The 25,412-nt window shown below is 36.5% G+C and overlaps 1 protein-coding gene across 2 annotated transcripts; it reads right to left on the reverse strand.

Annotated features, from left to right (window-relative positions):
- Positions 1 to 1,134: 1,134 nt before the first annotated feature.
- Positions 1,135 to 25,093, reverse strand: LOC121411334 (DNA repair protein complementing XP-C cells homolog). Of its 2 annotated transcripts, none has more exons than XM_041604002.1 (17): positions 25,052 to 25,093; positions 18,732 to 20,977; positions 18,107 to 18,230; positions 17,084 to 17,165; positions 15,671 to 15,828; positions 15,059 to 15,179; positions 14,153 to 14,245; positions 12,879 to 13,914; positions 12,027 to 12,170; positions 10,645 to 10,797; positions 10,108 to 10,165; positions 9,660 to 9,771; positions 8,390 to 8,479; positions 7,601 to 7,778; positions 6,382 to 6,475; positions 5,344 to 5,437; positions 1,135 to 2,031 (listed from the first exon to the last, which is right to left on the reverse strand). In XM_041604002.1, exons 2-17 carry the CDS (start codon positions 20,944 to 20,946, stop codon positions 1,768 to 1,770), a joined length of 5,016 nt encoding a protein of 1,671 aa, XP_041459936.1. In that variant the 5' UTR covers positions 20,947 to 20,977; positions 25,052 to 25,093; the 3' UTR covers positions 1,135 to 1,767. The 2 variants fall into 2 exon arrangements, with proteins under 2 accessions (XP_041459936.1, XP_041459935.1); XM_041604001.1 differs by lacking the exon at positions 6,382 to 6,475 and adding an exon at positions 6,545 to 6,638.
- Between the last annotated feature and the right edge of the window lie 319 nt (positions 25,094 to 25,412).

Below are 25,412 nucleotides of genomic sequence, written 5' to 3' on the forward strand. Positions count from 1 at the left end.
ACACAAAATAGAGCAACAGTCACCCACTTCCATTTTAGTATCCTTACACAAACACAATCTAGTACAGTAACAGTACTGTATTAATTGACTTTGAAAGCAAATACATATTTATCATTTAAAAACACAAGATTTTGACTCATATATTCCAATGAGATAGCAAAATATATCTGATTTTTAAGCACTATATATACATATTATATACAAAAATGGACTACAGTGCGTATCAAAAAAAAGTTTACACTTTGAAAAAGCCCTGGGAATTAAAAAATATACAATATGTGGGTAATTTGTTTACATACGATCTTGGGTTTAGGTCTCATCTATCCAATGAAAGTAAAAGTTTTGACAGAATGTTACACTTGAGTGAGCACTGTCCATTTTTGTAAAGCTCGCAGAAATCTGTTTGCGCAGAAATGCTCATTTTCACACTGTGTCAAGGGGAAAGCGCGAAATCAAACTTACCCTGCACAACATTTCTCATACATTTCCCTTGCACTTTTAGTCAACTGAAATAAAACGGATACATTCAAGCATTTTGCAATAATTTTGCCACCCAAATTAAAATTTCAACACTAAGTAAGCACAACCTTCACCCTTTTTGTGCCAGCTGAATCTGAGGACATAACTGAATCTGACCAAAAGTTTATATCAGACATCTCCAGCATGTTTTCACTATGTTTTTATCATTTAAAGTGGGTTTACATTTCATTTTTCATTTATTACTTGTTTCTCCACACTTTTTCCAGGCTTTAACATGATTAATAAAATGAAAATCAAGCCTAAGCCATTTCATGTAAATCCCAGCTCAGTGTAAAGCAAGTAACGTCACGATGGCCTCGGTGTGTGGGGGAGTGGGGTGGGGTGCAATGCACTCTTCGAAGTGCTTTGGGCAAGGAAACAAGTAAAAAAAAGGTAAAAGGAATCTTCAAATCAATTTTACTAGCGAAATTCCATGTGTTCTTCATGATTATGGTCTACTTTTATTCGCATAACTATTTCAAAGTTCTGCGCAAATCATTTTTCACTAACTTTTCAAAAGTAAGTGGTGCTCACTCAAGCGGAAATATTTTTCGACAGTTATATCGTCATTTGCTCAAATGGATCTGCACCAATGTTAAAATGTGGAAAAATCTTCAAGATATGACAAATGTATGATTTTACAGGATTTTTTCAAAGTGTAAACTTTTTGGTTGATACGCACTGTATATTAGCAATAACGGTCAGATTCAATTCATTGTACTGAAAAGCCAAGGAGGCTGTGATCTTGAATCAGAGAAAACTACATAGGTATAACATTCAGAAGGAAACTTCATGAATCAAACACAGCTGCCCTGAATTTATTTTAACCTGATTATACTGTCATTAAAACTTTGTATACCGGTATGTGAAAAAGTTCTGTAAGTTCAGTTTCAACATTAGCAAAGCCGGCAGAAAATTTACCTTACAAAAGTATCAAAATGCGTACCTGCATACCCCAACACAAAGTTTTACAAATCAAGTGGATAAATGAAACAACTCTTCCGATCAGTAACCAATCGTTTTTTTTTAAACAATACTTTCATGCAACCGATCAAGTTTAGTTTTTTCTGTTTTCTAATTGCTTGCTTACCTTTGGATACTTGGTCCTTAACTTTTTGCAGCAAATGATGGCTTTTGGCACTTATGATGTCAGGTAAATACATATAACTGACAAAGAATACAATGGAAGGGTAACATATGAAAACAACCATTCGAAAGACACCACTGAATATATAGTGAACTTCAGAACTATCGCTTTTTCTTCTTCTTACTTATTTTCTTCTCGAATGGCAGAAGATTTCCTTCATCACCTGTGAAAGCAGTCATCTTATTTTCAGGCCATGATGCCTTCACAGGACTGGTATCCTTTCTTCCGTCTTTCTCTGATTGCTGCGATGTACTGGGAGAGTCTAAGTTGGGATCATTCTTGCCATACCTCTCTTTGAGTCTTTCCCTGATAAGCAGGCTTTTGATAAAGAGTTTCCAGTGGTTCATGGCTCTGGCTTCTCTTTTCTGTTAGAAAGGAAAGTTAAAAACAAAAATCAGATTCTGTATTTTGTAGAACAGTGTCGCTAAGGTGAGCACATAATACGCCCGTCTGTAACACAGAAAATGGAGCAATTGGTCAAGCAAGAAAAGTGGAAGATGGCTACTTCACCTTTGACCTTCTGACCTCAAAATCAATAGAATTGCTAGGATCTATGCTAGTATCATACACACCAAACTACATGAGCCTAGGTTAAGTTCAACTAAAGTTATCGCATTACAAGGGCTTTAGAAGGATAAGATGAAAAGATGTCACTGTGATCTTGACCTTTGATTTTTTTTTACCTCTAAATCGATAGGCTTGCTGGGATCAATGCTAGTATCATACACACCAAATTATATGAGGCTAGGTTAAGTTCAACCGAAGTTATCACGTTTAAGAATGCAGAAGGGTAAGATGAAAATACATCCCTGTGACCTTGACCTTTTGACCTCAAAATCAAAAGGCTTCCTGGGATCAATGCTAGTATCATACACACCAAATTATATAAGCCTAGGTTAAGTTCAACTTAAGTTATCGTGTTTATAAGGAGTGCAGAAGACTACAATGAAAATAGGTCACTGTGACTTCCACCTTTGACCTTTTGACATCAAAACCAATAGGCTTCCTGAGATCCATGCTAGTATCATACACACCAAATTAGAATTTTAATTCGTCATGAGGACGAATTAGGTGATCTGTCTCTGATTTTCATGATCATGAATACAATCACCATGTTCATTGAGATCAAAACGATGCTCATATTGAAAACTAAACTTTTATTATGAAAAGAACATGTTGAATACTCTTGAAAAGAGGGAAATGAGAATATGTGAAATACATGTAGGTGTAGGCGATACACATTGTACATGTTATAGGCCTATTAAAAACGATTTTAACCTACTTTATTGTGCGATATTTGAACTAATATACCTTGTAATGGTGATTAAGGAACATTTGCGAAAAGTTGAAAAGAAAAAAAAAGAAAAAAAATTTATGTTCACTTTTGGGTTCGAACCCTCGACCTTAAGGATGCAAGTCTGATTCCTTACACATCGAGCTACACACTTCCCATAGACTTTACACATAAGCTACAACACATTGAAAACTGAACGAAAATTCACCAATATTTACAGAGTTAAAGTCAAATTTGCATAATTATAATGACGTCATAAGTAGCAAAATGGGAATTTTGAGTTCCGACGCCATTTTGATGACGTCATGATAAAATTTCGGGTCAAATGTGACATGAAATCACATCTCCCATCCATACTCTATTCGAATATGAAAAAAAAATGGGGGTCAACGGACTACTTTAAAAGCTATAATGAATTTTGTATAGGCATGTTTTTGCACATATATTGTCTATGGTTAGTGCGCGCGTGCTGTAAACTTTGATGGAGGCTAATTCCTTTATTACTTGTCGTAGAAGGTTGATCAAGGTATCAAATTGTTCAGAATTATATTATCGGTGCATTGATGTGAAAAAAATGGCGATCCTATGTTTTATAGTGCCGTTACGCGCGAGAACGCGCGCGTAACCGTGCGCGCGCGCAAATTTTTGAAATGCTTAAAATGACCTGATTCGTACTGTTTTGGTCAAAAAGTGATTTTGAGCATTTTAAAATTTTGATGCGCGCGCACGTCGTGACCTTTACATGACCTTTGATGACATGGGCAGTTGCCCCCTGACCTGAAGTTAATGTGATGTAAATATTGTTAATTTTTGATAATTGATAATGAAGATATGATTGATAATGTGATTTTACAAAATGGCGTCTAGATGACGTCATGATGACCTTTTGACCTTGAACTTGCTTTATACACATCACATGATAAGTCCCCATATCTGATGATATTTTGAAGATAATTGATGATGTAGATTTGGAGATTTTGTGCTCACAAGAAGAGGTGGGAAAATAAAAATGAAGAAATAAATAAATAAAAAATAAAATTCGTACGAAATTAATAGTTGATCTGTCAATTGACAGATCACCTAATTATATGAGCCTAGGTTAAGTTCAACTGAAGTTATCGCATTTACAAGGACTACAGGAGGGTACAATGAAAATAGGTCACTGTGACCTTGACCTTTGGATCTCAAAATCAATAGGCATCCTTGGATCCATGCTAGTATTATACATTCCAAATTATATGAGCCTCGTTTAAGTTAAACTGAAGTTATCGCGTTTACAAGGAAAAGTTAAAGGACGGACAGACAGACGGACGGATAGACACCGAGCGTGATACCATAAAGATGGGCGTATCATCAAGATGGGCGTATAAAAAAGAATCATAAATTGTTGATAAATCTAAGGACAAAAACTGATCGATTCTAAACTAGAGAGAAAATTTATACCTTCACAATTGCCAAAAAATAAATGTCATAAACATTGGTGTTATGAAGTAAAGGAAATACATATACAACATACTTATGCCTCCCCCCCCAAAAAAAAAACATAAAAACAAACAGTTTATGCCCATGCCCAAATTCAGGAGCTACAACAGTTCCTGTGTGAGCAGAATCATGGTTTGTGTCCACTTGGTCTAATATCAAAAAGACTAATTTCAATAATACCACTATATTTGGGCAACTGTGTGGACAGTTGTGTTTTGGAAGACTAATCATTGTCTAATACCCATTTCATCTTTGTCTCATAATAAAACTGTCTAGCTGCCACTCTGTATAATTAGTTTTCTTCTTAACTACTTGGTCATTGCCAGTTTGTCTAATAAGATAGTAATGTTAGACCAAGTGGGAATTATATAAAATGGGCATTGTCTGACTAAAAAGTAGATGTAATCGGAAATGGGCTGCACAGGAATGAAAGGAAAACTACTGGTGTGGGGAAAATAATAATGGTGAATATTCTGGTTATTTTCATGTTATTTAGAAAAATATCATAGCAAAACAGCCCACTGCAGAGGACTGCTTCTCAGATGCCCTTGCATCTAAATTATGAGTGTAGCCCTCGTCATTTCTGTGAGTAGTGCATGTGATTCCCAGTAGACATGAGTAAATTCCTTACCATTATTGTCTCCCCAAATCTCACAGGATATGTTTATTTTTTTTGTGCATTACAATTAATATAAATTACAATTTAAAATCATATCTTGAAACTAGCTAAAATCATTGGGATTATACCATTTGGTAAAGTCTGAATGCGACCAAGTGGCAATTGACTGCATTGGTTGACAAGATCATGGCTTCAACTTAAATTAAATCTGAATAAACCAGGGATGGACAAACACACTTGTGGCAGGCAGATATATAAAAGGTTGATGAAAGACCACTTTACCTCTTTTTCTTTCTTCTCTTGTTCTGCTCTATCTTCTTCCCAAGCGGCAACCAACACCTCTGCATGCTCCTCACAGACAACAAATCCATCCATTCTATATCACAATGGAAACACGTGAAAGAAAAGAAAGAAATGACTTAATGAATTTAAAAATCAAGATTTGAGTACAGCATTTCAAGAAATTGGGTGGTTGTTTCATAAGTCAGCTACATAGGGATATATCATAAATCACACAGAAGAGCAACAAGTCTTGCATTAAGTCATTTGTAACTTTAGGACAACTTTATAACACACTCATCATTTATATAAATAGTACCCATTTTGGCACAGACAAATGCTTGAACATTCTACAGGTGACCTTGTCCTTTACAGTACATGTTAGTTCTACACTTTTTATTGTGGTCTAGTTCCCACTGTCCATTGCACAAGGGTGAATGATAAACCTGGGAGGTACTCCTCTTACTTTGAAAACTGTCAATATGCTTGTGCAACGATCCCACTTTGGCAAGTGCACCTTTCAACTTTAATTACTCTTCCTTTCCTCTGGTAAGTCTTCCTCTTATTTTGCTTCCTGCTAATATCATGAACTTTTCACCTCTTTTAATTTCCAGTTTTATAATTGATGACTACCCTTAAATCTGCAATATCAATTCCATTCCATCCTTTACATAAATGTGAATTTCACTTCCTGATAATTTCATTTCCTGATAATCATAAATTGATGTTCCCTTTGTGGCATTGATATTTGACACCTTTTTTTAAAATACAACTTCTCTCTTCCCTTTTACTATACTACAAACAGAGACAACAAGGTAATGGGAGGGGGGTGACAATGTGACCAGCAGGTGAATCCATTTGCATTCTAAATGAGAGGAAATAGGAATAACACCATTTATGATCCAACCCTCTCTTTCTCCTACTTATAAGTAATATTGCCTGCTTCTCTTCTTTTTTCTTAAATCAAGAGTAAAAATCAACAAAGGTGGGACTCCCTACCCATCCATCCCATCTACAGCTGACAGTATATTCAAGACTTACACAGGGTGGATGTAACCCGAATGGAAGTCCCATCCCATCATGGCGGGGGCGCAATCTATATCAAGCTTACGGGCAATCTTGTTCAATCCAGCAACTATATCAACATTGACAAGAAAAGCAGAAAGAAGTGAATGAAAAGTTTGAAATGTGATTTTGGACTTACACAGGATGGTTGAATCCAGAGTGAAAATCCCAGCCCATCATAGCTGGAGCACAATCGATATCCAGCTTCCGAGCTACTTTGTTCAGACCAGGAACTAGGGGAGAATATAAATATTTGAGGATGAATAGTGATGAGTGTAGAACTGCATTTATTTTTTCTCTCAAATAACTACCTTTGACCTTATCTCCGCGAAAATACACATCATAACAATAGAGTACTGAAGTGATGACATCACAAAAAAATTGTTTTTAATTACAGCATTTTTTATACCATATTTGGTAGCGCATCATGAAAAAACCCCACTACCAAAATTTGGTGAGAATCGGTCCATGGGGGCCTGGTTCCTAACTTTTAAAACCAGGCCAAGAATACTTTTACTTCAATGGGGCTAATTATGTATTCATGAGATCATATCTTGGGGGCCCCATTGACCGATTCTCACCAAATTGGGTTTTGAGGGTTTTTCATCATGCTCTACCACAATATGGTATAAAAAGCGCTGAAATGCAAAAAGTCAAAATTGATAATGTCACAATTCGGTACTCTATATGCCACAATATCAGTCATCATCGGTGTATAGCCAACCGGTGTGTTGGCTCAGTTAGTAGAGCGTCCGTCTCACAACCAGGAGGCCATGGGTTCAAATGCATCGTCAGACAAAAAAAATGTTAAAAGATGGGAGTTGCTGCTACCCTGTTTGGCGTTCAACAATTAAAGGGATAGAGCCTTATTGATCTGGTGCTGCTCAGTGGCTGCCGGGCCCACGATCAATTGGGCAAAACAAATTTTCAGAGTATTTCATTTCTGGTCTCTATTTCGAACAATATATGAATTTTAGATTTTTGGATCCCTTGGCATTAGACAATTTGGAATCATATAATGAGGGATGAAGGAATAATCACTTATTTCCAAGCTGGAAGATCTCCCCAATAGCTATTTTTCAATGTGTCTCAACCAAGATACCCATCATTACATACTCCTTCATTAGTTATCATCTATCAATCCACCTCTCCATGAAGAGGGATGGAGAATGTGGTAACCGACTGCAATACTTACTCTTGAGATGAACAGTGCCAGCAGGCAACATGGTAGGTTTGAAGAGTTCCACGTTTCCATACTCATTACGAGGAACCTTGCCATCGACTGCAGGAGGGGGGATGTAATCTTCAACTTGCCACTCCCCAAATATTCCCAGGGTACTCTCCTCTGTCTTGATCATACCTATTCCTTTTTTCTGTAATAATAATAAGTCTTTTCATATTGAGCAGCTGATATATGCATATAATTTATTAGTCTTATATGGTATTATGTGAACATATTCACTTTATAGGCTACATGGGTTAATTAGGTCGTGAAGTTTTACACACTCATTTGGAGTCAAAACTTTACATACACCTAGGTATCCTGCATGAATTGTTCACTTGTAAAAATTATCCATTTACAGAACTATTTGTGCTACCAATACAAAGTTGGTACCAAACTAAAAAACTGAAGAACTATTCGTGCTCTTTCATCCATCTCATACCATAAATGGAGGGTAAGCAGCAAAGTGCACTGGTGAATGTTTCATAAAGAGCGACTTTAAGAATGACTGGTGATCCTTTCTTGTGGTAGATGATATTTGCCATTAATGTTCATTTAGTGCATAAGAAGGGTTCACCAGTTGTTCTTAAAGCCACTCTTAACATACGAACAGCTCTATAAAATGCTCCCCTGGGTTGCTAAACCAATAACACCTACTAGACCAAATATATCCCCTAAACATCAGGCTTTGGGTGTATCAATATGCACCTATTTTCACATGGCACTACTCACTCTTATTTTAATGATATCAAGCTTCCTTACCCATTTAGGTCTTGGTTTGACCATCTTATATGGTTTCTCATTGATGCGGATGGCTTTTCCTTCCTTCATCCATGTCTCTCTTGTGTGCAACTGTTATGCATACAAACAAATATACAAACATTAAAGGGGAAGTTCACCCTGACAAAAAGTTTATTGTAAAAATAGCAGAAAAAATAATAAAAATATTGCCGAAGGTTTGAGAAAAATTCATCAAATAATTAAAAAGTTATTAGAATTTCAATTATTTGATTTGTGACGTCATATGCGAGCAGCGTTCCTACACAGCGAATGGTAAAAAATCAATGAAATGTCATTTTCTCAGAAAATTGAAAATGGTTTTCACTGTACGTTTTGTATATCAATAGACAAATCACTTCACACCCGATCATGAATAGAAAGCAAAATTAAGTCATCAGGAACCATACAAAATTTGAAATTTGTGCATTTTGTATTACATAACACATGGGGCAGCTGCTCGTTTATGACGTCACAAATCCATAATTTTGAAATCTAATAACTTTCTTACTCTTTAACGGATTTTCCTCAAACATTCACCAATATTTTTTACTATTTTTTCTGCTATTTTTACAACAAAGTTTTCTTCAGGGTGAACTTCCCCTTTAATAACTAGGTTAGTGTATCTACTTCATTTAACCCTACATAGCTAGGGTTATTTTGAAATTGCATACTGGAAGCACTTATTATTCCCCCCAGATCATGCATGTCAGCCACAACATAATCTACAATAATGCATTGTCATTTGTTCCAAAATAATTTAAATGTCTTTTGAATTAATTAACTATGCTACTTAATGTATGCATATAATCAGAAGTATAATACCCCCCCCCCCCCATCAAGTGGCTAGATATGGTTAATGACACTTTAGGGGCCCATTGTAGAAATAGTTGCATTTGAGATCAAATTCATTAAAACATGGGGGCATGTAGATTCAAAGATCAGCAGCATCTTTTAATTCAAATTTCATTAAAAAAAGTTAAAAACAAAGATATATGTATACAATGAAGAAAACAATAAAATTAATAAGAAAACACATAAGATACCCTACTTGTGAAAAAAAAAACTACATTCAATAAAAATCTAGACAAAATATAAAAAGTTTAAAAGCTTTTTTTAAATGAACTTGAGCATGTTTATGATTTCACATATAAATATACTTTATTTTTTTTATAACCAATTAATATTGCAGCATTAGAGTATCTAACTATTGACAATATTTAACTTTGAAAGCTAACAAGGATTTAATACTTACTGTGTGAACACACTCCCTGGAATAAACTGCTTCTCCCTTGCAATATCCTATTACAGCAGCTGATTCTGGGTACAAAGCTTCAAATTTCAGTAAATGTCTCTTCAAGGCATATCTACATCAATCAAGACCATGAATTATATTATTACAGTAACAGTATTTAAAATGTACAAATAAGCAAAAAAAAAAACGTATTCAATGGTTATTTGACAAATATAAGAGATGTATTATATCAGCAAGAAATTTCAATCAACGAATCTAAAAAGAATTTAAAGTTTTTTTACTTCATCTCATTTTATACACTGTTGGAAGTACATATTGTACAATAACTACAATGAATCCTTCAATTTCATCACAAAGTCACAAGTTTTTTTTTTAAATGAACAATACACAAAAAATTGCATATTACTCTTTGAGAAAACAATAAGTGTTGCATTATGGAAATACTCACAGTGGGTGATTCTTGTATTCTGCTACAGATGTAGGAAGCGGCTTGCTTGTGAGGTTACCTGAGGAAAAATAAGAAAGAATTAAAGTAGCATGTCTTTTCTTTATTGCAAGAAATATTAGCTAAAACTACAAAGTGCTATCAAAGAAACTGAAAAGTGATTCATTTTGGTATGCGATGCTGATGACCAAGTGTGGTCTTAAATAATATAGCACTTGGTGTAATTTTTTGCAAATTATGTGGGTGTACTGTGAAGAATGAATCCACTTCTACTTTGTATCAATACTATACATAAAAGCATATTAAAGGAAAACTGTACTTAAATAAAAACATGCAAATTAATAGAGGTTTGTAAAACTCTACTTTTGAAGAAATACAGGCTTCTACAGTTCCCTTTTTTTAAATCTATCTCCCTCAGAGGTTGTGAACGTGATTTGGAATACAAAAATGCCTCAAGATGAAATTTATTTTACAAACAATCAACAAAGAGAAGAGATAATGAAATATTTTAAAATAAGAAATGAAAATTCCTCCACATACTCTGAACATCTAAATCCTCTTTCCTGTCTCTATCCTTGTTACTCTGGTAAGGTTTCAAGGTTTCTTCCCACCATTCGTCAACTGGTCTTAGTTTGTGAGTCTCTGTCATCCACTTGGAAGCATACCTTCTGGTGATATCTTTCACACAACCATCTACAGTACCAACAGAAAAGATTAATCATACAAAAGATGAACTAAAATCACTGAATATTTGAGCAAATTCTTGGACATTTGTGCGAGGGTTGGAAAAAAGATTTGTTTGTAATTGTTCATTAAGTACCAAACGAACAATTAATTAAATTCTGGTTATCCTGTTCTTCTCAAGAGGTCAAACACTGGTGTGACTGTAACACCTCAATCTACTAAAGACTTCTTGAGGATATTTAGAAGTCATTTGTACTTAAGATAATTCCTAATTGCTCTACTGTGGGTAAATGGTTATACTTATAGTCAGTAGCATGATGAGATAAAAACAGGCACAACATTATGTACAGGGGAAAATTTCTTGCAGGTCACAACTCACAAGCAAGCTGAAGTTGTGATCTTTTTTTCATATGAAAATCTAATTTTGTGACAGATTTCAAAATACAAAACAAAATGATATCATAATTAACCCTTTTCCTTTAGTTTTCTTTCCTTTCCCCCAGGGCCCAAATCTACATGCCAGTGCTTATAGTATGGAAGAATCATAAATGCCATGACTAAGTGTATGAGAATGCTGCTAGTTTCTCAACTAAAAGGCATCTTATCTTAAAATTGTGACTGGCTATCATTTAGATATCCAGTACTACTCATATGTACAGAACCCATTTCAAACACCTCTGCAATTCGGTTTACTTCCGATTGGACTAATGCCAGTTTGTCCAATTCCCAACTCGTCTAATATCATTTGGTCTACCATCAGTACGTCCACTATCCACATGGTCTACTTGCCAATTCGTCCACTCACCATTTCATCTAAAAACCAGTTGGTCCAATAGCCATTTAGTCCATATATCATTTGGTCTAATTTGACTAAGTACTAATTGCGGGAAATGAATGAAAAGAAAATGAGTATTAGACCAACTGGTTTTGAGACGGAATGGTCATACACGAACTGGAGATTAGACAAAGTGATTATTGGACCAAATGGCTGTTAGATGAAATGATGATGGATCGAGTCGCAATAGACTATTGAAGGTAGACCATGTGATGAGTAGACAAGTTGGCAATAGACAAATTGGCAGTTTACCTACAGTTCACTTTGCTAGTTTGGTTTGGACAATTAACTGGTAAAGAGAAATAAGAAATGTGAGAGGGGATTAAGAAGAGGAGGGATCAAGTGAGAGTAAAAGATGAGAAAGAAGGGATGGCTTCCATCATATATTCCACTATCTTCTTACCATTTTCCACACCAATGACATATGTGATTGGTTCAGTTGCTTTCTTTTCACACATCTCAGGTTTGTTAATGAGTGCTCTCACACAGTCTACACAAATCCAACGCTTTTCAGAAGACAGATAAACCTCAAGCCAGAGATCAGAACCTGTGCAAAAAAGCAAACATTTTCCCAATATTTAGGACAGACAACCCAAGCCATATTTCATTAAGAGTGTTCATGACAATAAAATCATTGGTTCGTCCAAGTCTGAACTATTTGTTTATAGCTGTTGAGTATAGCTAATGTAAAATAGGTTTTTTTTACAAACAGAACGGGGAACGAAACCATAGATCATCCTCCCCTCATGACAAAAGGTTCTGCGCTTGGATTTACACTAGTGTCACTATGTAAATTTTGATAATAATAATAATATGCAACATTTATATAGCGCTTAATACAGTTAATGTTTCTAAGCGCTGCATACTATTACCCCGGCTTTAGCACGGCTACCCTGATTGGGCGCATCGAGCATTCAAGGAATTTCTTCCTACCGGGTACCCATTTACTACACCTGGGTTGAGAGTGGCAAATGTAGATAAACGCCTTGCCAAAGGATGCTAGTGCTGTGGTGGGATTTGAACCCCGGTCCTTGTGGTTCACAGTCCGGAGACTTATCCACTGAGCCACAACACCTCTACGATTAATCTTGGATATAACTGTCAGCTGATACCAAGCATGTTTTGGTGAATTTTGATTTAGAACACAGGGTAATATTAACACATCAATTGACCATCTTTGTCTCCCAAATACACATAGTTATATACAAATTTGGCTTTCAAACATGTACTTCTCATCAAGTATTGTGATACAAACCTGGATCCAAGATGTCCACCAACAAAATACTTTCATCAGAATCAGATGACAAGACTTTTCTTGAGACTTTCTTTTTGTTTTCATTCTTCGCAGTTTCAGCCTTCCTTGGTTGCTTTGTGACACTCATTACTTTCACTTCAAAGTCATCATCGGATGACACTTCCTCCATGGTGGACACTGATGATGACATCTTCGCTTTCTTTTTGGTGGATCCGCTGGCAGATGGTGCCCTTGATTTCCTCTTAGATACAGATTTTCTGAGTTCCTCCTCATAGTCGCTATGATCATCATCAGATTCACCTTCCTCGTCATCCCTTTCATCATACTGTGGGGTCATTTTTGAAGCCGTCCTCCTTCTGGAGGTGTTCTTGGCCCTAAGACTTCTCTTGGGAGCATGTCTTTCACTTGTTGGCTCCTGCTTCTCTCTTCCTTTCTTACCCAAATTGCCACTCATGTTTAGTCCCACTGAGCCCTCAGGCTTTTTCTTTGTTGCTGTCTTCTCCTCCTTTATGACTTTCCCACGAGGTACTTTGCCCATTTTCTCAACAGATTTGGAAGAGGTAGCCTCTTGCTTCGTTGAAGTGATCTGTGTCTTTGGTGCATTTGCTGATGATTTCTTTAAGGAACCCTTGCTACTTGGTTGCCCAGACTTTGAAGAATCTGCCTTTGTGCCAGATGGCATAGACCGAATCTTTGTGGAAGAAGTGGATGATGAAGAATGGGATAAAGACTTGCTGGGCATGAGACCTGCTTTTGATGGAGACCATGTTAAAGAAGTACTTGTTGATGACCTGCTTGACGAGGACTTAGTACTTTGTTGTTTGGATTTTAGTAGTGTTGTATTTGTGGATTGAGTCTTTGGAGTGCTTGAAGAAGAACTGCTTGATGACAGTTTCTTGGTTGACTCAGCTGATTTTGCAGGAGATGAGATGTCAGTAGAACTCAACTGCTCCTGTGGCACTTCATTTCGTTCCTGCATTGTGTTTTGACCAGATGGCTTTTTGACTGGAGCATTTGCATTTTCTCTCTTGAATTTCTGCACACAGTAAGAAAAGGTAATATATGGAAACTCAGAAATACAAATCTTCAAAACTTTGGACAAGAGTTTTTAACTATTATTTTCTCAATGTAGTAAGTTCATTCTTGTAAAATTCTATGAATGTAATTCCTATTAAAGTTAATGTTACATCATACATCATTACAACTATTGTGATTCATGATTTCTTAAGATATGATATTCATGTATTGTACAAATGTTTTAAAAAACTTCCTACCTTAGTAAGTTTCTTGGCCTTAAAGGTCAGAGGCTGGAGAGAGAAAATGAGACGGACATCCACTCCTAAGCACCTCAGAATAATTGCAAACATCTGTGGGTAAGAAACAACAAGACATTCAGGAGAGTGTTACATGAAGCAACATTATAAGCGATCCTTGCATCTGATTAGATGGAAGTGTTAAGATGCTCCATGAATTACTCCCCCAATGATACTTTTCATGAAGTACTCTGCAATGAATCCCAATGCCCATTGCATAAAAGTTACTATTATGGTAACTTTGCCATCCTTGATTTTGATTGGCTGTTGAGCATTGTTACCATGGTAACTATCATTGGATGGCAAATAATAGTAACTTTTTTAAACGATATGAATCAAATCATGAATGCTCATTGATTTAAAAAGCATCATGTGACCAAACATATTCTAACTATTTCATGATGATGTTGAAAATGAAACGCCATCTGAAGAAAAATTGCTATTCCGTGACGGCGCAAAGACTAATACGTGTTCCGCGCACTAAGCGTGTGACTTCAGCAAAAGTAAGTCAGTCAGCACAGCAGGGTTATCTTAATTCACATTTTAAAAAGATGAGCTACGAGTACAAGAACTAGATTGTCAACATCTATTGCTCTAACTTATTTAAGTAGGATAGGTCAGGCTTTTATTTCGAAAGTATAGAGAGTTATTCATCCTTGGTTGTACTGGCAAAACTACTAAATGCCAGTCCAACCTCGGATGAATAAGTCCTGCTATACCTACTCATAGCCTGGTATATTTGTACACTATGCAACAGGTCCAGGGGTGGTATCAGACCAATTGCCTATAAAACTATAGGATTTGAAACAAACATCTCCTTTCATGTTACCAGGTAAGGAAACAGCTAAAATCTGAACCCTAACTCACATGAACCAGTTGTCTCTCTGAAGCAGCCTGTCTCTTTTCAAACATGAGAGGTAGAATCCTTTCAAGTGATGCCGTCAAGTCTTCCTTCAGATCTGATTTGATCTTAAAACTATTCTTGAACCTTGTCAAAACAAAACATCATTCACAGTGTTTGTACATTAGTAAAAGTATAAAAAGGGGTCGCAGGCAGTGTGGATAACAATAATATTATGTGTTTATATAGTGCTTATCACGTAAGACCTTGTAAGAACTTTACATAACACCCCAGCCATTGGATTCTGGCTTGTCAGCATATGGACCATACCAGAGAGCAATATTTAATGATCTCATGAAATAAATTCAACTTGATAATGCAAAGGTCATCTAAAGATGCCAAGTAGGCCAATGTTATTTTGTTCTTATATTTTGAATTCCTTGGCAATCAAATATAGACACAGAAGACATAGCATTCCCATGGAAATGATGACAAATTTCTGTTAATCTTTCTACATGGAAATATTATAACATTGATTAGCTGTACTCAAAGACGACTTTCAAAAAATTTGCTCACTTTACAGACTAACACAAAACCATTGCAAAAGTATAGAATGTGGGATAAAAGTGACAACCTACCAGCCAAGAATTTTGGTGAGATAGTTGATGTTAAGTTGCTTAGGTCTCTTAGATACAAGCTCAGAAGGGATAATGGAGAGAGCCAAGCACTGGAGCTCTATCTGGTTACATATCTTGTTGCTATGGAAACTACTTGTGAGAAGTAGTACAAGGTGTGACTGTAGTAACATGCAAGAAGGATAAAATATTGTATCATCATTTTGCTTCCTTTGCATAAATCATACAATTAAATTGAACCATTTAAAACTTTTATTTCAATTGATCTTTCACTAAGAAAAAGTTCATGAGTCATGAAATAGTGTAATAAAGTGCTGTTACCTCTAATTCTTGACCTGTATTATTGATCAATCAAGAAAATTCAATATGCAGGGAATGTTATATTCCCTGATTCCGTCTTCTGTGACTGAAATATATTCTAAGTAACACAAATTATAATGATACAATAGGGGAAGGCGGGGTAAGTTGAGAATAGGGGCAAGTTGAGCCACCAGCCCCAGGCCAATAATGAATGAGTCAGACATTGTGGTGGTGTCATGTATTGATGACCCATAGCATAACCCCTAACCCCACCATTGTTTTCAACTTTGAAACAAAAAGCAGTTTTTTAGAGGGAAAAATATGAATTTCAGCCAAAAAAGTAAAAAAGAGTGTGAAATAGATAAGTGCTTTATAAACACACACGTCTTTAAATATAATAAAGACATGATAACAACATTATTAGTCCAGGTATGGATCTTCATTCTTGTCATAGTCTTTTATATGATGGATGCATAATTAATGTGTGGATACAAAATTATTGCACTAAGTTCGGACTGGGGTAAGTTGAGCCAAACAGCATGGGGCAAGTTGAGCCATGGTAATTCCTATGGTAATGTATCTTAAAGAACAAACCAATCATAAAAATCGATTGAAATGCTGGCTGAAAGGAGCAAATTTACATGACTGCTCTTTTCCTTTTAAAGGATGTTAGTATTTATAGAGAATTAGCAAGTGAAAAAACTTTAAACAAAAAATTGACATGCTGGTTCTCCCCTCTTACATTTTGTACATAGTTTTCGTGGATCAACTTACCCCAGAAGATGGCTCAAACTTACCCCATATATGGGGCAAGTTGAGCCATTTGACATTGTTTTTTTCGAAGGTCACGATGACTTTCAGTGTGGGGATAGAAAGTTATATATAGGTGGAAAATATTTCAGAAGAATTAAATTTCAAGGCAAGGTACTTATTTCGACAAGATTTATTAATCATATCAATTCGAACATGCAAAAAGCAAAAACTGTCACAACTTACTCCGCCTTCCCCTATCTATTCTAGTCAATGTCTAATTTTGGCTACCTTGGGCAATTATCTGACACTAATTACTTTACAAGTATAATATGAGGAAATTCAAATCTGTATTGCTTTCCTTACCTTGTGTAGCAAGAGTTGTCTCTCTTTGTTATATTTATTGACTTGCCATTGGAAATAATTTGCCCAATTATATTCTCTTTTCCTAAATATGAAGAGAAATTCAAAGGGGAAAAAGAAAACACTAAAATTAATCAAGATGAATGTGAATATTTACTTTAACCTCTATGCTATGGTCACAAATACCTTTATGAACACCTAACAAATGATTTCAAACAATTGCTATGTAAAAAAAATGTTCTTATGGCCATCGTAAAGGTATCTGTGACCGTAGCATAACTTCTTATAGGAATTTCAAATAAAAGAACACCCACACAGACAGAAGTGTCTTTTTTCACACACAATATTGGGAATTTTATTTTTGCGTTCTAAAATCTAGATTTTCTTCAAAATGATTAGGAGTCGTAACTCTGCATGTGAACAAGAGAAATACATTTGATTACTCTATTCCCTGCGATTAGGTCAATGTACAATAAAAATATGTTATGCTAACAAACTCTCAGAAGCCTATCAATGTTGATGCAACTCTTTAGCCACTTAAAATGATTGTCATAAATACAAATTAACACTCATGTGACAATTATTTGAATTTTCTGTACTGGTATTCATAAGTGGGATTTCCACTGACGTAAATTAATAAAATCTATCTTGATACTTTAGATTTTTTTTTACAAGCAAGAACACACAAAAAGTGCAATCTAAAGAAGCTTACCAAAAAATACAAGAAATCATTTTGGGATAGGGTTATTTGGGAAAGAGCAGGATAATTTGTAAAGATGTAGGTGTTGAAATGTTACACCACACACCTCTAGACTATTCATCTCATCATTTAAATCCCAATTCATTTCATTGGAATCCATTAGATGTACTATATGCAGGGCAAGATTGACAAACTATTGCAATTGCCAATTAGCATGATGATTCTGTCTGTCTGAATGGTTGAAAACATCATTGGATTTGGATCGTGATCAAAATCAAATCATTTCATTTTAATGAATGTTATTTGTTGTTTTAATGCATTCTTACTTTTTCTTTCCTGCTTGGGATTTTCCTGGTAGATCAATATCAATTTCCAGGGATACTTCCTGATCATTAGCTTTCTTGGGACTTGGCGTTAACATTGGTTCTCCTATTTCATTTATTGGTGTGTCTGGAAGAGAAATAAAGAATAGTCCGCATTGAATTAATCGTTAATAATGCTTTCAGCAAAGTGTCAAGTGTACATAACAATCTATTAAAATCAAATAACTTGTTTATTCAGAGCCAAACCACATACATTCTATGTTCAATATAAAAAGAAAACAAAACAAGTCACTTCTGGGTTGTTTAGCATTGAAAATGAGACATGCAATTACTGCCACTGTAACAATCACACTAACATTATAGACTTACTAAAATGTGTGAACAAAACTTAGGAAACTTATGAATTTGATTTTCCAAAGGATAAATTTTGACACATATGTCTTAATATTCTAATTCATGCAGAGCATGTCTCCAAATATGCATGCATACATATCATAACTTGTTATAGCAATATCATTCTAATTATTATTCAAATTTTTATAACAAATGCCTCATCATTTATCAAGTAAGATTGCTGAATCCCAAATATCAATTTTTATGTCAATTTCTGTATCAATCGTTATCTCACCTTCCACTTCCTCCCACTCTGATTCATCAGATGAAATATCAGCATCCTCCTCCTTTACCTCTATCTCCATCTTCTTTTCCTCCTTCTTAGTCGCCATCTTTCTTTTAGATGCTTCTCTTCCTGCTCTCTTAACAGTATCAGCTGAGGAACTCTTTGACCTGGTTGACATTTTCCTCTTTTTGGCAGGGCTGCTGTGTTCACTTCCACCATCTCCATCCCCTCTCACATCTTTCTTGACAGTACCCATCGAGGAGTTTTTCACTCCAGTGGAAAGCTTTCTCTTCTTTGTGAGATTTTTAGTGCTACCTTCTCGATCAGATTGACCTTGTGTTAAGCCTCTAGCGTTATCTGAGTTTACTACAGATCTATTTGATGTATTAGGATGGCTTTTCGTGTTACCGCTTTTCTCTGACTCAGCAGGCAAGACACTGGCATTGCTATTTTTCTTTCTTTGTTTCTCACTCTTTTCCTCTCTTATGGTAGTTTTTTTACCTCTTGTAACATCATCTGCTGCATCACGTTGACCACCTTTCTTATCTCTTCTTCCGCTTTCTGCTTTTATGACTGGATTCTTTGATGCATTAGAATGGCTCTTAGTGCTATCTCTTGTCTTTGACATAGCAGGTAAGACTTTCGGATCAACATCTTTCTTGCTCTGTTTCTCATTTTTCCTTTCCTTACTTATGGTAGCATTTTTACCTCTGGTACAACCATTTTTCACATCAGGATGACCTCCCTTAAAGCCCCCTTTTCTGCTTTCAAGCATTACAACTGGTTTCTTTGCAGTAATTCTTTCAAGCATTACAACAGGTTTCTTTGCTGTATTAGAAGTGGGCAAGATGTTGGTTTTAACATCTTTCTTGGTCTGCTTCTCATTTTTCTTTTCTTCACTGGAAGCTTGCTCAACTTTGGCAATCCTCTTCTTCAGCTGCTTTTTTGCTTTCTCAGGAGGACTTTCTTCAAAATCACTTTCATCTTTTTCCAAAATGTCACTTTCATTGAAAGTGGTGGACTTGACCACAGACCTTGCATCACTTACACGAAGCCTTCTCTTCCTCAAGTTTTTAATTTTTGAAAGGTGTTTCGAATCAGGACTGCTACACTCATCAAAATAATCTGATGTAACCACGGGTGATGTTACCACTGGTTTTGCAACATTCTTTTTTCGAGGTGTTAATTTCCCATGATCACTATCTAGATCAACATCATCAAAATACTGTGATGTTACCATCGGTTTTACATCAGCCTCTTTTTCCTGAGGCGAGACTTCCTCATGAGCACCTCCTAGCTCATCATCTTCAAAATACTGTGATCTAATCACAGATTTCACATCAGTCTTTTCTACCCGAGGTATTGATTCCTTTTGATTATCTTCTACCTCGACATCATCAAACAAGGATTTATTGTTCCCCGGTTGAGAGCCCTGAAAATCTGGTATATCATCTAAATCATCAAACATTGACTTTGTTGTCGGCTGAGATGGCAATACAAGAGAAGAGTCAGTCCCATCTGTTTTCATCTCCTTCAATTTTGATATTTGAGATGTGGCACTTCTAATTTCAGATTTATCAGGGATTGTCTTTAATGACGAAGGTTTTGATTCGCCCAAATCTGATTCATCTTCTGAAGAAGAATCACTGTCACTTAATGAAAGAAACTGTTCTTGTGAAGCTTGGCAGACGTACCTTTCCTCAAAGATTTTCTCACTTTGTCTAACAGGAACTGCTGTATGTTCCTTAGTTACTTGTTTGCTTTTATCTTTGGATTTCATTTTTCCATGATTTTTCTGCCTTGTATTTGATGTTCTCTTCTGCAATGAAGGTGTCGCTTCAAAGTCATCTTCATCCTCTTCATCATCATATTCTGAATCCAAACTAACGTAATCATCATCATCTTCTGATTCATTCTCCTCAATGCCTTCTGTTCTCTTTGCATCTTCCTGCATAGTTGACATTTTCTTGACAGCTTGTAATTTTGCACTCCTGCCTCTCCTTGGTCCATTCTGACTAATTTCAACAGGTGCTACCCTTTCATCCTGGCTTAAAGTGTTCTGACTGTCTTTTACCTTTGACCTCTCTTTGACCTTTGTATCTTTTTCATTTGTTTTTACTCTACTCTTGACTTGACCTCTGACCTTAAGAATAGGCTCAGAGTTTGTTTTCCTGCTGAGTTCACTGGATGTCTTCACTGGACCAGATACCTTGCGTTTGGCCATGATGCTCTTAAGAGAACAACTGTTATCAGGTCTGAAGATCAAGAAAGGAAACAAATAAATTAAAATTGTTTAAAGATACATGCAAGAGATATAACAGTTTGAACAATGAACTTCAAGCGACAATGAACGAAGTGATTGTTCAGAGTATGAGTGGACTAACATTTCAACAGCTCTCTGAAGTTTTGTTGAAAATATGTTTAAAATAAAATTCCCACAAATTGGTTGCTCACCATTCTGGTTTACTACATTATATATACAAACTTTGCTTCAGTCTCTGTTTCGCTGGTTGGTCCTTTGGATTAAACTTGCTTAATTCTTCACTACAAAAAAAGTACAAAAATGTTTGAAAATTCATCCCTCCAGACAGATTTCAGCTGTCTAGCATATACTAATTCCAATGTTCATATTTTCCATTTTCATGTTTCTCAGAAGTCAATCATTGACGTTTACTGCAACTTACAAGTAGACATACGCTCATTAGGGAGCCGGACGCATGAAAAATAAGTAATACTAAAGACTTGTAAAGGTTTACGATGTCAACGGACATGCATCCTGCAAGCATGCACACTTTATACTGCTTGCGCTCGAAACAAACACGCATTTCATTGAATGCACTAGTAATTTTATGCACAGGGGATTGGAAAAGACTGCACTGGAAGCCCCTGGCTGCAGATATCATTGCTCTGGTTCACTTGCTAACTGTAACCATCCTGCCTGTGGAAAATCTACATGTACATGTAGGACTATACTGTACAGAGCACACACTTCAAAAAATCATTAAAATATCACTTTTATGACCAAAATTACTCATTTTTATACAGTTGCAATTTATATTTTATAAGGAACTTGAGAATAATTTTGGTATTCACCAGAGTGCTCAAAAACTTGAATTTTTTGCATATTTTTGTGTAAGCCCTCTATTTGCGTGCTGTCGCCAAGCGGAAGACAAAGAAATCAAGATGGCGACATAAACACGGCCGTAAGCTCGAATCCATGACACATGCTCCGGCGACGATTGCTCCGGTGACAAATGCTCCCCAAAATGCGACATTTGCTCCGCGACATTTGCTCCTCGACATTTGCTCCGCCGACATTTGCTCCGCCGACATTTGCTCCGCCGATATTTGCTCCGCCGACTGTTGCTCCGCCGAAATTTGCTCCGCCGACTGTTGCTCCGCCGACATTTGCTCCGCCGACAGTTGCTCCGCCGACAGTTGCTCCGCCGACGGTTACTCCGCCGACAGTTGCTCCACCGACAATTGCTCCACATTTAGCGACAAATGCTCCGGCGACAAATGCTACCTGAACGACACATGCTCCGGCGACAATTGCTCCGCCAATATTTGCTCCGCATGTAGGGACAGTTGCTCCACCGACATTTGCTCCGCATGTAGGGACAAATGCTCCGCCAATAATTGCTCCGTCCACAATTGCTCCATCGACAGTTTCTCGGCATGTTGCTTGAAAAAAATAAAGACCTAAAAAAAATACCTGCGACAAATGCTCCTCGAATAACAATTGCTCTGCTCACGATTGCTCTACCGACAGTTACTAGGCCTAAAAGAAGACAAGACACTTGCTCTGACGAAAATATTTGTTACATCCTTTTGCGTTACATACTTTTTTGTATTGTTTTGTTTTTCCATTCAAGTTGTTGTGCCACTTTATATCATAGGCGGATCCAGGGGCGAGGGGCCCGGGTCCCCCCTATTGGCAGAGCAATAAAAAAGAGAATAAGGGGGAAAAAGAAGAAAAAAATAGGGAAAAGAGAGAAAAAAGAAGAGGAAGACAAGTGAAAGACTTGGAAAATAAAAAGAATCTTTCATATTTCACTATATAAAATTTTCGCTCGCACTTCGTGCTCGCATTGCCTGTTTGATTTTCATTATTATCTTGTTCAATATGGAGCTTAAATATCACGTTTGGAAGTCAATATGTAAAAGATATTTCGCCGCGGATATCGAACTTTCATTATTTTGTTTGATTTACAAATTGATTGTTTTAAAGTGATTTTTAAAAATGTTAGTTTTACGATCTGAACATTAATATTTTCTGCTCGTGCTGCACGCTTGCAAATGTTAACTTATCAGTTACTTTTATTAATTTCGTGTATTCCATACAGTTTTCAAAGTATCCCTTTGCAGGTCTGATAGTCAAAACGTATCAGCTAGCGCTGCACGCTCGCATTTTTATTGGCAAGTAATGTATGTCTCAATATTGATTATACAACAAGCTTCTTAAAATCCACATTTTGTGATAGTCTATCAAAAGTTTCGGCTCGCGATTTGCGCTTGCATTAATTGTTAAAATGTATTCACTCATTCATCTTATTCATAATTACCAAAAGTTCTTGAAATGTCCGGTTTTCAGGCCATGATTTCGTGCCCTACTTAGGCATATTAGCTTAAGAGATAGAAGATGGGAGAGGTTGTAAAAGAAATAAGGAACAGATGTCATTAATGTAGAGAGAGAGAAAAAAATTTTAGTACAGGAGAGAGGGACGGGGGAGAAAGTGGTTTTCAAGGAAAGAAAGGGAGAAATAATCGAGATAAAAGCGCTGATGGGAAATTTAAGTTCAGCCAAACTATTTCTTTTCGCTGAGCAATTCAATTAGGAATGTTAAAAAAGTATAGAATAATGATGAAAACCATACAGCTTTGGAAAAGAAGCGTTGTTAGTTTTACAAAAAAAAAAAAAAATCAGTGGATAGCATTTTCGGCAGAGCTATTATCAGAGGAGCATTTGTCCCTACATGCGGAGCAAATGTCGGCGGAGCAACTGTCCCTTCATGCGGAGCAATTGTCGCCGGAGCATGTGTCGTTCGGGTAGCATTTATCGCCGGAGCATTTGTCGCTAAATGTGGAGCAACTGTCGGCGGAGTAACTGTCGGCGGAGCAATTGTCGGTGGAGCAACTGTCGGCGGAGCAGCTGTCGGCGGAGCAACAGTCGGCGGAGCAAATATCGGCGGAGCAAATGTCGGCGGAGCAAATGTCGACGGAGCAAATGTCGAGGAGCAAATGTCGCGGAGCAAATGTCGCATTTTGGGGAGCATTTGTTACCGGAGCAATCGTCGCCGGAGCATGTGTCGGGTTACCGTAAGCTCTTCCCATCTTTTCATAACAAATCTCTTGTTTTTTTAATGAATTCTTCTTTAAAAATGAAATCAATATCGCAGAAATGTTGGAAATGAGGTTGGACCCCATGTACATGTTTTAGGGCTAGATCTTTTAGAGGGAAAGTAGAATTCTCAGCAGTAGAGGCGCACGGCCAATATGGGAGACTCTCTCCAATAGGGGAGACAATCTCCCACATTGGAGACTTGCTTTGCAAAAGGACAAAAGAAACAACACCAACAAAAACACAATTTTTTCCACCCAAAATTTTGTCTCGCTGAGGCCAGAAGCCCATTTGTTTTGTGTGTGGATGACAACAAAAATCCTTATCAAAACAAAAGTAGACAGTGAATTTTTAAAGTAGACGGTGAAAAGGTGTAAATTTTCATGAGGAATCTGCTTATATCACATTTTTATTTGCCGTCAAGGTAATCCTTTTGCCGCAAATGTAAACAAAGAAAATTAGTCTCCAAAACTGGAGACTGTCACTGAAATTGGACACCCAAATTCTTTACAAAAGTCTCTGATATTGGAGATAATCTCCCACATTGGAGACAGTCTCCAATATTGGCCGTGCGCCTCTACTGCTCAGGGGCGAAAGTTTCTGGTTTTGTACCCGTACGTGGGGGAATATAGGTAGGGCTCCCAGGCGTCAGTCGGGAGTGACCGTACGTACAGTATATGACTTTCACTCCCCAGACGCCTCAAGGCTACCTGTAACAGGGTGAACTTTAGGATTAAATCCTTTGAATTGATATTAAGATTAATAAATGATTATTGCTTCTTTTTCGTTTAATGGCATTCAATGGACTCTAACAAGACTAGACATGCTAGAACTTAAACTTCATTAACTTAAGTCAAACTAGTGCTGTACCCTGTTTGAATAAAACTCAAGTTAAATGATCTATTTCTTGTCTAATTTTCTAACTAACCCCTATTAAATTAACAGCCGGCAGTATAATTAACGTATCCCCCTATTCTTTTAAACTTACCGTCATGTGATGTAGATTGTATTTGTACTTGTAGTACCGGTAATGCGGTATGTACCGTTCTCGATCTTGCTGATTAGATTTTTCAATTTTGAACTTTTATTTAGGCTTTTATTTTCAGCTGTTTTTACTCAAATTTAGCTTGAAGTGGCGGGAAAACCTCTGAATCTTGGCCTTGGAATTGGTGTACCTTTAGTTGGACTTTGCACGCGATGAGAGCGCGAGCTTGAGTGGTTTTCTATGATTGTGTAAACAACGAGCATGTGTTGTTGTTGCATAATTCATTTTGCTAGTCTTGTGGAAATTCTTTCCTAGTCATTTCAAAGTTAATAGACAATCATTATCATTATAAACTACCATAAAA

Source organism: Lytechinus variegatus, chromosome 3 (genome assembly GCF_018143015.1).
Source record: "Lytechinus variegatus isolate NC3 chromosome 3, Lvar_3.0, whole genome shotgun sequence".
Taxonomy (NCBI): domain Eukaryota; kingdom Metazoa; phylum Echinodermata; class Echinoidea; order Temnopleuroida; family Toxopneustidae; genus Lytechinus; species Lytechinus variegatus.